Genomic DNA, 17,559 nt, shown 5'->3' on the forward strand with positions numbered 1-17,559 from the left:
ACCATATCGATTCACTATGTCTGCATCTTCCACTAGGCTCTGAGCTTGGGAGCCCCATGAGGACATGATTATTTTCTTTTTTCATCTGAATTCCTCTCTTATCCTGTATATTTCACATCCTCAGTAAATAAATTGAATTTGCTGTTCTTTTACATTTCGGGAACACAGCGCTTGTACTAATAATTCTCTCTTCATCTCTGCCATCAAAGGTTAGTTGTTTTGTCTGGTTTGTTGAGGAGGACTTATTTTCACTTCTCATTTTGCTGCCAAAATTGTTTGTTTCCCTTAAATTAGCTTCTTTTGCTAGAAAAAAGAAATGCCTTGGTTCTCTGTAAGTCTCCATCCCACTGCTGGCACCTTGACCTGAGGCTATTCTCTGTCCTGCAGTAGGCTCCCATTTCCCCTTTTCTTAGTAGTCTAAGAAACATTGGCAGTTTTCTTTTTTGAATGTGCTTATCTCATCCATGAGCTTTGTGTTTGTTCTCATACTAATCAAAACAATTAGATTGTGTTCTGTCTTGTTCTTTCCCTCTTACCTTGAATTACACAATAATTAGCACTGTTAGTGTTTTCCTTAAGAAGCAAAGTATAGATGAGCCATTTAAGCCATTCACCACTGATGGGAGATATAATAACTGTAATGTGATATGCACTGTTTTCCCCTGTAGGCAGGCATCAGTTCTAAAGTTATTCTTATTCTGGATATGTGTTTGCTTATTACAGTTTTCATTATTTTTCTCTCACATATGAAGCGAAAAGCTTCATTACAATGGTTCTTGGGTTACTGCTTGCATAAGGCTAAGGCGAAGCATAGATTTGCACCATTTAGAAAGTTTGAAAGTCTTTTTTAAAAAAATTAAATATATTGAGGTTTAATTTTTTTTTAAATATATCTTTATTGATTTCAGAGAGAGGAAAGGAGAGGGAGAAAGAGAGAGATAGAAACATCAATGATGAGAGAGTGATTGATCGAGCCCACAACCCGGGCATGTGCCCTGACCGGGAATCGAACCCCGATCACCTGGATCCTAGGTCAATGCTCAACCACTGAGCCACGCCCGGCCGGGTGAGGTTTAAATTTAAATAGGTTTCATGTGTACAATTCTGGTACATCATCTGTATATTGCATTGTGTGTTTACCACCCAAAGTCAAATCACCTTTTAAAAGAAATGTAGCTCGGCCGGAAGTGGCTCAGCGGTTGAGCGTCGACCTAGGATCCAGGCTATAGGGGTTCGATTCCTGGTCAGGGCACATGCCTGGGTTGCGGGCTCGATCAATGACTCTCATCATTGATGTTTCTATCTCTCTCTCTCCCTCTCCTTTCCTCTCTCTGAAATCAATAAAGATATATTTTAAAAATAATAATAATAAAAGAAATGTAGCACTAAACAATATTTGAGTGCCTTTTGTGGGCATAATTCTGTATCAAATGATCAGAAATGAATTTGAAGTGAAGTCCATTCCTCACATAAGCAAACCCTTCACAGATGAAAAAATTTAAGAGTATTTGAAAAGCTATTAATGATTCTGTCCTCTTTGGTACCAGATTTCTTGGTTAATACCGGTTACCAAAAAGGACCTTGTGTAATATTGTTTGTCTGTCTTTCATGTAAATCTCTAAGCTTTCTGGGGTTAGGGATCATGTTCTCTGCATGTTTAATGTTAGGTGCCTACAGAAGAACTTAAATATATTTTGCATTTAATAGCTACCTGTTGAATTGAATATCGTGAAGTGCAAATTAATACAGAGTGCTAGAGAAAAGATAAAGCATACATCATAGTCACCTTCCTAAAGGTGAGTTTCACTTGGGCTTTGAAGATGAGAAGAACTTGTCCAGAAAAAGAGGAGGAAAAAATGTGCCAGGCATTTCCTCAGGAGCAGATCCTTGTACCTGAAAACAATTTCTAACAATTAGTAGTAAACAAATTCCAGCCCCATAAACTTCTCTGTTATTGCTCATGACATAACATCTCAGGGCTGGAATAGCCGCAGGAGCCATCATCACATACTGCCGCCACCACCCTGTTCATGAATCCCTTCTTTTGGGATTGATGCTAGATTGTTTAGGAGGTGTGACCAGAATAGTTACCTGGACTTCTCATTGTCATTTTTCAAGGAAGGTAAGCATACCCTCATGTTGGAAGTCTTTTGAGTCTTGTATTGTTCTGGGTAAATCTGAACGTGATTGCTTCAAGTGTCTGTTTTGTGGTGTTGGTTGGGACTAGAATTTAGAGTCTGTGATTAAGGACCCATTTCTAAAACCCACATTCTCTTCTGAAAGTTCAGTTTATCCTTGTAACAGAAACCATTGGGGGAAGGGATGTTGATGATCACTTCTCACCTGAGGTTGGCCCATAAGTTAACTTGTAGAATTATCACGATTTAAGGTATATAGAGGTTATATTATCCTGCAGCAATCCAAGTATTAGACTGCAGGAGATCACAGAACTCATGGTTAGAAAGAGTCTTCATTGATTCCTCAAATGTTTATTACATTTGGCACTGTGCCATGGGCTGGGGGTATAATGGTGAAAAGTCAGATGTGTTCCTCACCTTGCTGGAATATATGATCTAGCAAGACACAAATGAGTTACTTAAGCTACGGCTCTCCAGGGCCCAACAGCCAAGTCCTAGGCCAGCTGCACATCTGCTGCTTGAGCCCCCCTGGCTCCTTCCCCAACCCCATGGTGTTTTGTAGGACCATGAGTAGGTCTCTCCATGAGCCCCGAGCATGATCTCACTTTCTTGAGCATTTCTTGCCTCATATGTAACTTTAAAAGTCTTCTGTGTTCCTAGTATTTTTTTTTTGAAAGCCTTTGCTCATTTGGGGCTTTAGCTGGAAGTTGTTGATACAATATGAGGATAAGATTTTTACTCAAGGATGCACACTTGACAGTGGTGTGTATATTGTACTACACTGGGCAGGAGGAAATGCCCAAGTGAGGAGGTTTACAGCAGGCCAGGTGAGCCTTGGATTGAAGTGGTAGAAGTGGAATTGGACCCAGAGGACAAATTTTATATAGGTTATAAAATTAGAACAAATCAGACTTCCAACCAATTGGATATGGGGAAAAATAGAAGTGGGTGGCTCAGGATGGAAGTTTGGCAAAGGCCGGCTCTTGCTCTCCCCCTAGCACCTGGCACAGAGTAGGCACTCAGTAAATGTTTGACAAGTGAATGAACAGAATAGGGATTACTTAAAGGGAAGCAGGTTGGATCTGGAAGATAAAATAGATTTACTCATTCATTTAGTGAGCAAACATTGAGTTCTGTGCGGTGAGGGAAAGGCTTTTCATGTTGACAACTGTGTCCCATCAACATTGAAAAGAGAAGATAAGGCCAGTGGTACATTAATGAGCTTGCGGAAAGTATGATTTTTCTTATGCTTGGCTGCCTGTCAGAAAGCCCTCTTTAATTTCAACAGGCTTTGTGACAAACTAATCAAAGAGGACATTTGTGCATGTGATATTTTCTAAAGCACGTCTGCACTTAGTGAGATATTTTTATTTCAGTAAAATTATAATGAAGAAAATACATATCTTCCAAAATATTTAAAGGAGAAAATGATCCTTTTGATTCAGGGCATCTAAAAGCAGCAGTGGGTTTTGAGTCCCATCCAGAAGCTCTAGGACACTTAACCTTTTGTTCTCCCATCTGACTTTGGGGTTTGTGCTGACTTAATCTTAGTAACCATTGTTGCACCTTAAGGAAAGAGCCTCAGTTCTCTCTAAAAGGGATATCAGACCTCTCTGGAGCATGCTTGCCCCATTTCTCACTTTCTGCTCTCCTGTTTCCTAGGATTGCATCGATGTAGGCTGGTGGGAAGGAGAGCTCAATGGCAGACGAGGAGTGTTCCCTGATAACTTCGTGAAGTTGCTTCCACCGGACTTTGAAAAGGAGGGGAATGTAAGTCTTCATGGCTTTGATCTCAGTTTTCTTATCTGTCAGCTGGAAACAGTGATCATTATTACAGGGTTGTTGGATAAATAAACAAGATAATGTGTGCAGAGCACTAAGTATAGTCCCTGCACATTTAAACAACCAAATAAATGGCAAGAACCCCGGGGGGCTCTATCTGGTAAGTATATGCCAGTGTCCATATAGCAGGCCCTTGGGGTGGTGAAGTGGCTGAAAAACACATTGCGAAGCTGAGGATACAGAGTGAGGCCTGCTAATCTTATACTCTGTGTGTGTATGCACATATATAGACATGTATACACACACATCCATATATGTATATATACACACCTCTGATCTGTGCTTTCTTTTTCTCTGTGGAGTCTCATTATATGATGCCATTGTTTAAATGAGCCAGTCCATCTTTGTTTGCCTCATTTCAGGTGTATTGTTTCTCTGCTGATGATGTAACAAGAAATGTTGAAAAGTTAGAAGCACTCTATATTATAAGGGAGCGGAGATTTGCTCCTGCCCATCCTGTTCTGCACCTCAGGGCTCTTTGCTCAGGCTTTCACATGACTTCTTCCTGCCTTTCTTGGCCAAGGCCCTCTTCATGCCTGTGAGGGCTCTCTTACTGGACCTTGAACTTGACTTTGACCCATCACCATTCCCATGGAGCTAAGGTTTGGAAAGGATAGCTACAGTACTGGAGGATTGGTTACCAAGGATACTAAACAGCATTGATGGTGTATGTGCTGCTTAGATGAATGGATGTAATTGTTCAAGAAGCTAGATGGTGTCAATGCCCACCAAGATTATGTCCTGCAGATTGTTAGATTGGTTTGAAGCCTGGGGCCACACACTTTAGGCTTTTTGTAGCTTACTTTCTTGTATTATTTAGCTGAAGGATGTTTTGTTTCACACCTGTTATTCTCTTTTGGAATTGAGTTTGGGATCCAGAGAATCTAGATTCTTCTTCCTAGTGTTTTCTAGATCCTTGATACTTATTGCTGGTCCATGGACCATACTTTATCAGCATTACCTGTAGCTTGTTAGAAATACTTAGACCCCACCCTAGACCTGGTGCATCAGAACCTGCATTTTAACAAGATCCTCAGATGATCTGTTTGCACATTAGTGTTGGAAGTGCTTGTATAGAAGCAGGTATCTGTTTAAGTGATGACAACTCCACTTTCCAGTTCCCACCCCCATATTTTAGGAGGGGAATAAATTCACAGAACAGAGATGAGCTCACCATTTGGTAAAGAAATTTTCTACCAACCAAAATCACTTGAGCCTTTTTCACTGATGACAATCAATCACTGTGGTGGGTTATCAGTTTACAGATTCATCCCTGACAAAAACAGATGCTAACACTTAGTCATGACTAGATAGTAAATGTTTTGAGACAATAAGAGACAGGAATGAAGTTTGGCAAACATTTATAGAGTATAGTGGTTGTAACTCTAGGCTGTAGCTTCTGATAGACCTGGGCTTGAATCCTGGCTCTGTTACTTACTTGTTAAGTTCAAGGCCAACTCACTGAATGTCTTTAAGCCTCAGTATTCACAGCTATAAAATTGTGAGCATAATTGTACCTACCTTGTTGAACTCTTGAGAAGGTTATCTGAGATGATGCATATGAATTCCTTAGCACAGCAGCTGGTACTTGGTAAATGTCCCATACATGTGCACTACTCCAGTCTTTGTAATTACTACAAATGTGGGAAGGCTCCAGCTAAAACTGCAGTAATGGTAGAAATCTGACTGTGGTTCTTTTTGCTTCAGCTGATCAAGGCAACATAGCATTATCTTGGTGTCCTGGTAGCTTCCGTGGGAATCCAAATGAATCTAAGAACTTTGATAAACAGTCTTTAAAAAGAAATCTAGTGCTTTATAAAATAGATTTCTAGAGAAAAGTAAGCACAGTGGCATAATCTTCATGTTATTTCCTATATTTTTTTCAGAATCTGCTGTATGACAATTATGTTTTATGTTCATTTATTCACTTTGTATTTGTTGGGTCCCTTCTCTGGGCTGGCCACCATGCTGGCTGATGGGAAGTGAAGAGTACATACGGTTGCTGCCCTTGTGTGCTTAGAATTGAGCAGTAGATCTTCTATTCATGGCTGTAGAAACCTACCACACCTTTCCAAAAGAACCCTGAGGGTGGGCCTGTCCCAGGGAGTGGAGGCAAGGGGGTCATCTAGACTCCCTGCCTCACCCTTCTCACTGCTCTTTGCAAGCCTAGTAAAAGGTGGTCACATCCTGAAGTGTTTAGGTGCCAAGACCTTCATGGTGACTCCTCCTTTGGCCAAGGAATGAGCAAGCATGCTGTCCTACTAGACATTTGCCATTTTCTTGGTTCTGATTGAGGTAATATAATTTCGAAGGCTGAGGTAAAGTCTGGGTCATTCTTTTAACAAATGGGCAAAGCCTGTGGTTGCCTACGTGGTGGTGCCCTACCTTCTAGTTCCCAGTCATATTTTAGTGGAGCAATAAATTCACTCAGGTGAGAGAGGCTCCATGGCATACTTTTTTTCCTAGAAGCTCTGCTTTGTTACATAAAGTATTAAGGGAAGATTTCTACTGAAAGAGTGAAGTTGTCAGTGATGAGTGGACTCATCTTGGCTTGCTTGTTGAAGCATGCATGCTTTTGGGGCCCCATGGGCATCTCTCCAACCTGAGACAGGCAGTCAACATCTCTCTGATAGATCTTTTAATCTTGTCCCTAAGAAGCAGAAAACTCAATTTTAGAGAAACAATAGCCATACCTGTCAGACAAAGTAATAGCTACAGCTGAGAGTGATTGTATAATGTGACATTTAGCTCTTAGAAAATTCAAAGTATTACATTCTTTTTCATCCTTTCTAGCCTATAAAACCAGCCAACCAGCTTGGCATTGGTTTGTTATACCAGCCTTTATTGCTGCACCCAGAGTATTGGTGAGTTAGTGATGATGGCAACGTGACTGGAGATGGGGCTGAGTGGACTATGTAAAGATGATTAGGATCATTAATACAAAGGCACTATGTGAATGACAGTGTCTAAAACATTCTGCCACTGGTTTCAGCAGATGTCATCTTGTCTTGCCAGTGGCTAGGGTTGCAGTCATTCACCCAGAAAAGAAGACAATCTATGATGATTAGGGTAGATGGCAGCAAATAGCATTTATTCAACACCAGACCTCTTGAATTCATAGGCGTCACTGAGGCATCCCCACGAAGCTGGTGTACTTTCTGCGGGGGTGTGGATTCAGGTGGTCACCACGGGGCCTTTGGGAATTCTTAACGGTCTTCCTTTCAGGGAGTCCTCAGCGAATTATCTCTCACAAGGGTGACAGACACTATCGGGCTTTTCCTCAAGATATTCCCGGAGAGCAGCCATTGATCTCTCAGTGCATATGTTAGAGTGATTATATAGGCTAATTACCAGAGAACCTAAATTCAATGGCTGGCTGTTTATTTCAAGCCTTGACGGTAAAATTGAATATCAGAATGGAAAGATTCAATATTCCGAGAGCTCTAATGAAGCAGTGCTCTGTCATTATTACTGAAGGAAAACGGGTACTGGGGGCTCTCAAGAACAGCAGAAACAACTTCCCGCTGTCATTGAATTAGAAGAGGTTTTCTGAAAGATAATGTTTCTGAAAGATAGTGTTTTAAGAAAGTCTCAGGTCTCAGTCCTTTTAAGAGAAACTGTGCAAATCACCAGAGGATGTTATCTAACATGCATTGATTTGGAGGACTCTTCTGAATTTGTACCATGTCATGAACTGGGGCATTGCTAAGATTCCTATAGTTTCCTTGGTGAATGCTCCACAGGGAAGGAGGGTCTGCCTCTTAGCCTCAGGGACACACAAACCCACCCTCAAAGATTTCTAAACATGCTCATGACTGATGCATGGTCACATTTTCCAACTCACAAAGACATACTCAGGGAGCAGACTGCCAGCTTACCAATTGCTGAACTGACAAGAACTGAAACATCAGCCTGTCTGGAATGCCTGGGTCTGCCTGCCCTGGACATTTGTTCCATGTGGGCCTGATTCCTTAGAAGCCAGATTCTACAGGAAACCACCATTTATTTGGTGCTTTCTGGGAGAGCAATGATTGAAAGCAAGAGGAGCTAGTTGTTCTCATGAAGGGCCTCACACGTATAGCTTGAGGCCCCCTCAAGCACCAGAGGGAAAGGTTTGCTAAGGGAACTCTGTGTTGAATTCAGCTAAACCCAGATGATACTTGCAAAAGCACTACACCGTTGGCCTCGGCAACTCCATTTTTCTGTTTTCATGGCTGACCAGACCCTTCCTGTTCAACATCAATATCTAGACACATTGTGGTACAATCAAGTAGGTGTCCCATGTTTTTGACTACAGTTGAGTGCCAACCTTAAGATAATTCTACTCAACTGCAACTGTTAAGATTGTTCTAGATTGATCAGTAGGAGTTTTGCAGTTCTAACTTTTACAGGAAAGGAAATCTTTTCCTTGAATTCCACAAGGGCTAATCCACTGTAGGTGAATTTTGCTGTTTTAACTTTGACTGCACTCTCTTTTCACAGTTCTTAGGAGGCCCCTTACCTTAGCCCCTATAATCTGACAACTCAGTTTATAGAACTGTTCTCAGTCAAAATTTTCTTTGTTCCTAGTCATGGTTTTTCAGCCTTTTGAGAACCACTCTTCTTTCTAATTTCTAAAGTTTCCCAATAAATTATTTTCCTGTATTCAGTATTCCAAAAAGAAATTACTATGTGCTTCTAATAAGCAACATTATGGAAAAACTCACCTACAATATTATTTGTCTGTACACTTAGTTTCCTGGATAGTTTCACCTGCAGAGGTGGGGATTGTCATGGGATTAATGTTGCCCAAGTATGGCCTTATGATGGAGCCCTAACTAAGCTTCCCTGAAGTGGCCTGGATGGTGCTCCTTCTGTCTTCTCCATTGATACTTACAGCCTGTACTCTCACAGTTGAGCCCCTCTTGCCTGAGGTGATTCTTTCTCATCACTCCATCTGAACTGTAATCCCCTTGAAGGCAGAGTCCATGCCCTGAGCTTCTCCTTCATGGGGCCTAATAGCATGTGATGTATCTTAGTCCATTTGGACTGCTATAACAGAATACCATAGACTCAGTGGCTTATAAACAACAGAAATTTATTTCTCACACTCTATAACCTGGGAAGTTCAAGGTCAAGGTGCTGGCAGATTTGGCATCTGGTGAGGGCCCATTTTCTGGTTCATAGACAGCTATCCTCTCACTGTATCCTTACAAGGTAGATGAGTTAAGGGAGTTCTCTAGGATCTCTTTTATAAGAGCGCCAGGCCCATTCGTGAGGACTCCACTTAAATGAAATAGTCACGCTCCAAGGGCCCCACCTCCAAACCATCACATTGAGGACTAGGTTTCAACATATGAATTTTGTTTTTTTGTTTGTTTGTTTCTATTTTTATTTTTTATTGTTCAAAATATTACAGATATCCCCTTTTATCCGCATTGACTTCTTCCACCCCACACCCACTCCCCTCCCCAGGCCTTCACCACACTATTATCTGTGTCCATGGGTTATGCATATATGTATATAAATTCTTTGGTTAATTTCCCCCACCCACCCACCCCCACCTTCCTTCTGAGATTCCTGTCTGATCCATGCTTCCATGTCACTGAATCTATTTTGTTCATCAGTTTATTATATTCTTTAGATTCCACATATAAATGAGATCATGTGATATTTGTCTTTCTCTGACTGGCTTATTTTGCTTAGCATAATAGTCTCCAAGTCCATCCATACTGTCCCAAATGGTATGATATCCTTCTTCTTTACAGCTGCATAGTATTCCATGGTATAAATGTCCCACAGCTTTTTTATCCACTCATCCACTGATGGGCAGTTGGGCTGTTTCTAGATCTTAGTTATTGTAAATTGTGCTGCTATGAACATAGAGATACATATATTCTTTCTGATTAGTGTTTCAGAATTCTTAGGATATATTTCTAGAAGAGGGATCGCTGGGTCAAAAGGCAGTTGCCTTTTAAATTTTTCGAGGAACCTCCATATGTTTTCCATAGTGGCTGCACCAGTCTGCATTCCCACCAGCACTGTACCAGCGTTCCCCTTTTTCCACATCCTCACCAGCACATGCCATTTGTCATTTATTGATGGCAGCCATTCTGACAGGTGTGAAGTGATACCTCATTGTGGTTTTAATTTGCATCTCTCTGATGATTAGCAACACTGAGCATTTTTTCATATGTGTCGTGGCCATCTGTATGTCATCTTTAGAGAAGTGTCTATTCAGGTCTTTTGCCCATTTTTTAATTGGATTGTTTGGCTTTCTCTTGTTGAGTTGTATGTGTTCTTCGAACACTTTGGAAATTAGCCCCTTATCAGATGCATCCTTGGCAAATATGTTCTCCCCTACCGTGAGGTACGTTTGTATTTTGGGGATGATTTCTTTTGCTGTCAGAAACTTTTTAGTTTGATATAGTCTCATTTGTTTATTTTTTCTTTTGTTTCTCTTGCCCTAGGACATGTATCAGTGAAAATTCCACTACGTGAGATGTCTGTGACATTACTGCCTATGTTTTCTTCCAGGATTTTTATGGTTTCGCGACTTACATTTAAGTCTTTAATCCATTTCAATTTTACTCTTGTGTGTGTAGTAAGGTGGTGATCTAGTTTCATTTTTTTTTGCACGTACCTGTCCAATTTTCCCAACACCCTTTATTGAAAAGACTCTATTTACTCCATTGTATGCTCTTGCCTCCTTTGTCAAATATTAACTGACCATAATGGCTTGGATCTGTTTCTGGGGTCTCTGTTCTGTTCCATTGATAGATGTCTGTTGTTGTACCAATACCAGGCTGTTTTGACTATAATGGCTTTGTAGTATAGTTTATTATCTGGTAAAGTAATCCTTCCAACTCTGTTCTTCTTTCTCAAGATGGCTGTGGCTATTCTGGGTCTTTTTTTGGTTCCATATAAATTTTTGGAATATTTGTTCTAGCTTTGTGAAATATGCTGTTGGTATTTTAATAGGAATTGCACTGAATCTATAGGTTGCTTTGGGTAGTATGAACATTTTAATGATATTAATTCTTCCAATCCTTGAATATGGTATATTCTTCCACTTGTTTATATCTTTCTCTATTTATTTTTTCAGTTTCCTGTAGTTTTCTGAGTACAGGTCTTTTACATCCTTAGATAAGTGTATTCCTAGATAGCTTGTATTTTTAGTTGCAATGGAAAATGGTATTGTTTTTTGAGTTTCTCTTTCTGAGAGTTCACTGTTGCTGTATAAAAATGCTGTCAATTTTCAGATGTTAATTTTGTATCCAGCTACTTTGCCAAATTCATTTATCAAATCTAGTAGTACTTTGGTGGAGTCTCTAAGGTTTTCTATGTACAGTACCATGTCATCTGCAAATAACAAGAGTTTTACTTCCTCCTTTCCAATTTGGGTACCTTTTATGTTTTCTTCCTGTCTGATGACTGTGGCTAGGACTTCCAGTACTATGTTGAATAAGAGTGGTGAAAGCAGACAACCCTGTCTTGTTCTTGTTTTTAAGGGAAATGGTTTTAGTTTTTGCCCAATGAGTATAATGTAGGCTGTAGATTTGTCATATATGGCCTTTATTATGTTGAGGTATGTTTCCTCTATTCCCACTTTGCTGAGGGTTTTTATCAAAAATGGGTGCTGGATTTTGTTGAATGCTTTTTCTGCATCTATTGATATGATCATATGATTTTTGTCCTTCATTTTGTTTATGTGATGTATCACATTTATTGATTTGCAAATGTTATACCAGTCTTGCATCCCCTGAATAAATCCCACTTGGTCATGGTATATGATCTTTTTTAATATATTGCTGGATCCGGTTTGCTAGTATTTTGTTGAGGATTTTAGCATCTATGTTTATCAGGAATATTGGCCTATAATTTTCTTTCTTTGTAGTGTCTTTATCTGGCTTTGGGATTAGGATGATGCTGGCCTCATAAAAAGAGCTTGGGAGTTTTCCCTCCTCTTGAGTTTTCTGGAATACTTTGAGGAGAATAGGTGTTAATTCTTCTTTGAATGTTTGGTAAAAGTTGCCTGTAAATCCATCTGGTCCAGGGTTTTTATTTGCTGGGAGCTTTTTGATTACTGCTTCAATTTCATTAGTTGTTATTGGCCTATTCAGGTTTTCTGATTCTTCCTGATTTAGCTTTGGAAGATTGTATATTTCTAGGAATTTGTCCACTTCACCCAGGTTGTCCAGTTTGTTGGCATAGAGTTGTTCTTAATACTGTCTTACAATCCTTTGTATTTCTGTGATGTTAGTTGTAATTTCACCTCTTTCATTTCTGATTTTATTTGGGACCTCTCTCTTTGCTTTTTGGTAAGCAAACATTTGCTAAACATTCATCAATCTTATTTCTCTTTTCAAAGAACCAGCTCTTGGTCTCATTGATCTTTTGTGTTGTTTTTTTAGTCTCTATGTCATTAATTTCTGCTCTGATTTTTATTATTTCCTTCCTTCTACTTCCTCAGGGCTTTTCTTGCTGTTCTCATTCTAATTCTTTTAGTTGTTGTGTTAGATGGTTTTTAGAACTTTTTCTTGTTTCTTGAGGTATGCTTGTAATGCTATGAATTTTCCTCTCAGGACTGCTTTCACTGTGTCCCATAGATTTTGGGTTGTTACCTGTTCATTTCCTTTTTTTTCCAGGAAGTTTTTTATTTCTTCCTTGTTCTCATTGGTAATCCATTCATTGTTTAATAACATGCTATTTAGCCTCCATGTGTTTGAATATTTTTGCATTTTTTTGTAGTGGTTGATTTCTAGTTTCATGCCATTGCGATCCGAGAAGATGTTTAATATGATTTCAATCTTCTTGAACTTGTAGAGACTTGCTTTGTGCCCTAACATGTGGTCTAATTTTGAAAATGTTCCGTGTGTACTTGAGAAGAATGTGCATCCTACTGCTTTGAGATGAAATGTTCTGTAAATGTCAATTAAATCCATTAGATCTAGTGTGTCATTTAAGGTCTCTGTTCCTTGTTGATTTTTTGTTTTGATGATCTGTCCAGTGATGACAGTGAGGTATTAAAGTCCCCTACTGTGATTGTCTTGCTGTCGATCTCCCCCTTAAAGTCCACCAAGAAATTTTTTATGTATTTAGGTGCCCCTATATTGGTGCATATGTATTTGTAAGGGTTATTTCCTCCTGTTGGATTGATCCCTTTAGTATTATGAAGTGACCTTCTTTGTCCCTTGTTATGCTCTTTATTTTGAAGTCTACTTTGTCAGAAGTAAGTGTTGCTACTACAGCTTATTTTTCATTTCCATTTTCATATAATATTTTTTTCCATTCCTTCACTTTCTGCCTGTGTGAATCTTTTGCTCTCAGGTGGGTCTCTTATAGACAGCATATATATGGGTCCTGTTTTTTTATTCATTCAGCCACCCTATGTCTTTTGATTGAAGCTTTTATTCCTTTCACATTTAAGGTTATTATTGATATACACTTATTTAATGCCATTTTTCCCCTTTATGCTGTTGTACATTTCTCTCAATATTTCTTCTTTCTTCTTCTTAAAGCAGCCCTTTTAGCATTTCTTGCAGTGCTGGTTTGGTGGCACTGAACTCCTTTAAGCTTTCTGTGGTCTGGGAAGCTCTATATTTCACCTTCAATTTTAAATGATAGCCTTGCTGAATAAAGCAGTCTTGGTTGCAGGTTTTTGCTGTTCATTACCTTGAGAACTTCATTCCACTCCTTTCTGGCCTGAGGTGTTTCTGTTGAGAAATCTGCTGTCAGCCTTATGGGGGTTCCCTTGTAGGTGACTGCTTGTCTCTCTCTTGTAGCCCTTAATATTCTCTCTTTATCCTTAACATTTGCCATTTTAATTATAATGTGTCTTGGAGTGAGTCTCCTTGGATTCCTCTTGTTTGGAACCCGATGTGCTTCCTGAATTTGTGTGACATTCTCCTTCACCAGTTTAGGGATGTTTTCCGTCATTATTTCTTCTACCAGGTTCTCTATCCCTTGCTCACTTTCCTCCCCCTCTGCATCCCTATGATGCAAATGTTGTTTTGCTTCATGTTTTCCCAAAGTTCTTTTAAATTGCCCTCATGCTTTTTAAGTGTTTTTTCTTTTTGCTGCTCTGATTTTTTTTTTACCTTATCTTCTAACTTACATATTCCATCTTCTCCTTCATTGAGCCTGCTTTTAATTCCTTCCAGCGTATTCTTGATATCATATATAGTATTCTTCATTTCTGCCTGGTTCTTATTTATCATATCTAGCTATTTTTTCATGTTTTCATTATGTTCCTGGACCTTCCCATTAAGTGTCTTGTGGTTCTCATTAATTTCCTTGAGCATCTTTACAACCATTACTCTGAACTCTGTTTCTGATAACTTGCTTAACTCCATCTCATCAAGGTCTATTTCTAGCAATTTTTTCTTTTCTTTAGTTTGGGGGTCCTTTTATCCCCATTTTAGTGACTCTTATTGTTTGTAAATGTATTCAGCATATGAATTTTGGATCCATTCAGTGGACAAGCTTTCAGCCCATAGCAGTATTCATGGTACATGGTTGGCAATCAGGAATCCTTTGTCCTTTGGTCGTTTCATGACAAGGTGTACCTTCCCTTCCTTCTGTCCCTCTTCTCCTACTTGCTACTCTTTCCTATACTAGTAAGGAGGTGGCAGAAGGGGGAAGCCAGTTTCCTTGTCAGATTTCTCTTCCCAGACAAACAGGGGGCCCAGGTCCTTCCATCTAGACATGAGGTCTGGGCATGGAGTCGAGGTCATCATTTTCAGGGTGGGATAGATGGAACAAAGGGGTGAGTCAAGAGTTGAACTGAGAGAACATCTTAGGGAGAAGCTGAATACCAAAGCCTGGGTTACTGCCCACTAGGCCGCCAATCTGGATAACCTGAGCCAAGGGGGAGACCATGGATGTAGGCCACCAGGCCAGAAACTAAGGAAAGGAAACTTGAGAGAGACCCTGCCAACAGTAGGTTCTGTGGTGGCTCCTGAGGATCTCCTATGCTGGTCACTCTAGGGTGCAGAGGGGCATTTACAGACACTGTATTCCCAAGTATGGCCTCAGCTGCACACCTCAAAGGTGTTGCCAGTCTTCCAGGGACAAGGGAGAAAAGGGCAGAGTGGAAGCTTCTGTGTGTTTCTAGAGGCATGAAGGAGTGCCCTGCTCAGGAACTGTCCACTTGTGTCACCCTCTGCAGTCTCACACATGGACACCTCCAAAGAATTTAGTTGAATGCCTGGAGAAGGGCTTCCCAAGGCCCCAAATCAAGCTAAAATTTGCTTTCAGAACCTTACCACATTCCTCTAACAAAGGCCCAACCCTACTAAGGGGTACTCAGCCATCAGAGGCACACTCCTCTAGTTATTTTCACTAGACCACATGTCTGGTACCAGAGCTCTGAAGGCAGACTGGCTCAAGAGGCCAAGTGGTGAGTGAAAATTCCTGCCAGGGAGGACGATTGAGCCAGATGATGAGCTCTTTCACTTGGGACTGGCCAGACTTGCCAAAGAACAGAGTCAATTCTGAAATCCTTCAGCAGGAAGCAAAACTTACCTTCCTGCTGTCTTCACTCCTGAACTTTCAGATCTGCTTCCTTCCTGGAAATAATGGTAATAAATCGACTCTAGTTATTGTATCCATTGAAGGATGGTGTTTGTTGCTTCTGTCTAAGCCAACAGCTCTAAACACAGGCCTCTGTGCCCTACTTTATGTGAAGACCATGGGAGAAATCAGAAAATGTTGACTCATTGATTTTGTTCTGAACATTTTCATGTTGTCTCTTTTTTAATGAATTTCCACAGTCTGGACATTGAGAGATGTGAGCTCTGGGTGCACATTGGCTACCACTTAGCTGTTGATATACCCCATCTAAGATCCTCCGTTTTCAGCATCTACCTGCAAATTGATCAGGCTGAGCCACCTGAGTTTGGAGTTGGAGTGTTTTACTTTCACCATAGGGGGAGGGATAGAGACAATAAATAGAACAATAAAAATTCATGACTTAAAATACTCGTCTGAGTTGAAGATGTTTCTGTCTGCACACCTACCAGAACTAGTTAACACTAGTAAACACCACAGAGAAAATGTTGACCTACTGCTTAACGTGAAGGACCCTGTAGTCCAATCTCCTTTATCCAGTCACAATTGGACATTTTGGGAGAAATCAACTAAGTGATGTGCTTCTGTCTTTTTATTTGAAAATTGTGAACTCCAGTGATGAATTTTTGACTGTCACATTTTGCTACAGATTTACCCAGCCTGCCTTTCAGTTGTCACTACTCTCTTTTCCCATTACATTAAAAGAAAAAAATCAATGTAGGCTCATGTACAAGTCTTTATTAATTATTTGGGGGTTGCTTTAGAGCAGGGGTGAGGAACATCATTTGGTCTGGCCCTGTCAAGGCAACCGCAGGCAGGAATCGAAATTCAATAAATCTAGGAGCTTTTTCATAGCTAATTTTTAAGTTGATAATTTTGTCTCGCCCTGGAATGATGTTATAAATCTCCAAATCGCCCTTGTCAGAAAAAAGGTTCCCCACCCCTGGTCTGGAGCTACATGGAACCCTGGACCTGATTTTTGTTTAGAATGACCTTGAAAGACATCGTATTTGAAAATGTGGTATCATTTCTCATCTAAGGATGCAGGAAGGCTAAGTTTGATAGAATCAGAGTGAAGTCAAGGGGGGAAAAAAGGACAACCTGTAAACCTACTCTGCTAATAAGCAAATTAGACATCTAGCCAGTGTTGACCAAGCATCGTGGATGCAAGACAGACAGCTCGCAAACTGTTCCTTCCTTCAAAACTGCTCCACCTGCCTCCATAGTGGCCAGGGCTCCAAACACAACCTCATACCTCTGCCTCCTTCCTCTGCCACATTCAAGCATGTACTTGCCATGAGCACACTTTTCACACACTGTTATGTTAGCCCAACACTTCCCATCATGCCTCTTTTGATGCCCCTCTGCTCTGCCGTCTCATTGCATGTTTGCTACATACCAAACCTGACACAACACTCAGGGTTTTTGTTCGTTGCACAGTAATCTTGGAAAATATGATGACTTGTTATTGTCTTTTTTAATTTGGGGCCTTGCGGTTTGAGGCAAGGTCGCTGGAGGAATAGCCTCGGCAAGAGGAAGCTCATGTGAAATTGGTTATAAAAGTTTTCAAACCAGCAGAAGGTGAGGAAGACTTCTGCAAGGTAGGCTTTGTTGGAGCTTGGCTGAGAAGAATTAGGCCACAGGGTGTTGGCAGTTTCATGAATAAGAAATTACTCAGATCTTGAGGTAAAGCAAGGTTAATTGGCAGAGTTTCAATGACAACTTCATGAGGTAAACACACATCTGTCCCCGGTCTAATTTATACATAGAAAAGGGAAGAAGAAAAGGGAAGGACCTGGGGGTAGGGATCTAGAAGGAGCTGGCAAAAGGGGAAAGAGTAGTGTAAGATCTGTGGGCTGGAACATCCATTGGGGGAGGGCTTATGTGCAAGGAGAGGTAGCCTTTGAGCATCTTTCTTTTTTAATAATAAAATCTGTATGCATGTAGACAAGACAGAAAAATATTAAGGAAACACATGCTTGTATGCACTCATAATTCTAGAGAGCACTGTAAATTTCTTGTTTTCCAG

The 17,559-nt window shown here is 40.3% G+C and overlaps 1 protein-coding gene across 7 annotated transcripts in view; it reads left to right on the forward strand.

Annotated features, from left to right (window-relative positions):
* Positions 1 to 17,559, forward strand: part of SH3KBP1 (SH3 domain containing kinase binding protein 1) — a 309,900-nt gene that overhangs the window by 235,531 nt on the left and 56,810 nt on the right. For all 7 annotated transcript variants that reach the window (XM_081126121.1, XM_081126120.1, XM_081126118.1 and 4 more), the window contains one exon: positions 3,801 to 3,908. In XM_081126121.1, coding sequence (XP_080982247.1) covers positions 3,801 to 3,908 — 108 coding nt within the window. The remainder of the gene's footprint in view (positions 1 to 3,800; positions 3,909 to 17,559) is intronic.

This window comes from Miniopterus schreibersii, assembly GCF_964146895.1.
Source record: "Miniopterus schreibersii genome assembly, chromosome: X".
In the NCBI taxonomy this organism is placed as follows: Eukaryota; Metazoa; Chordata; class Mammalia; order Chiroptera; family Miniopteridae; genus Miniopterus; species Miniopterus schreibersii.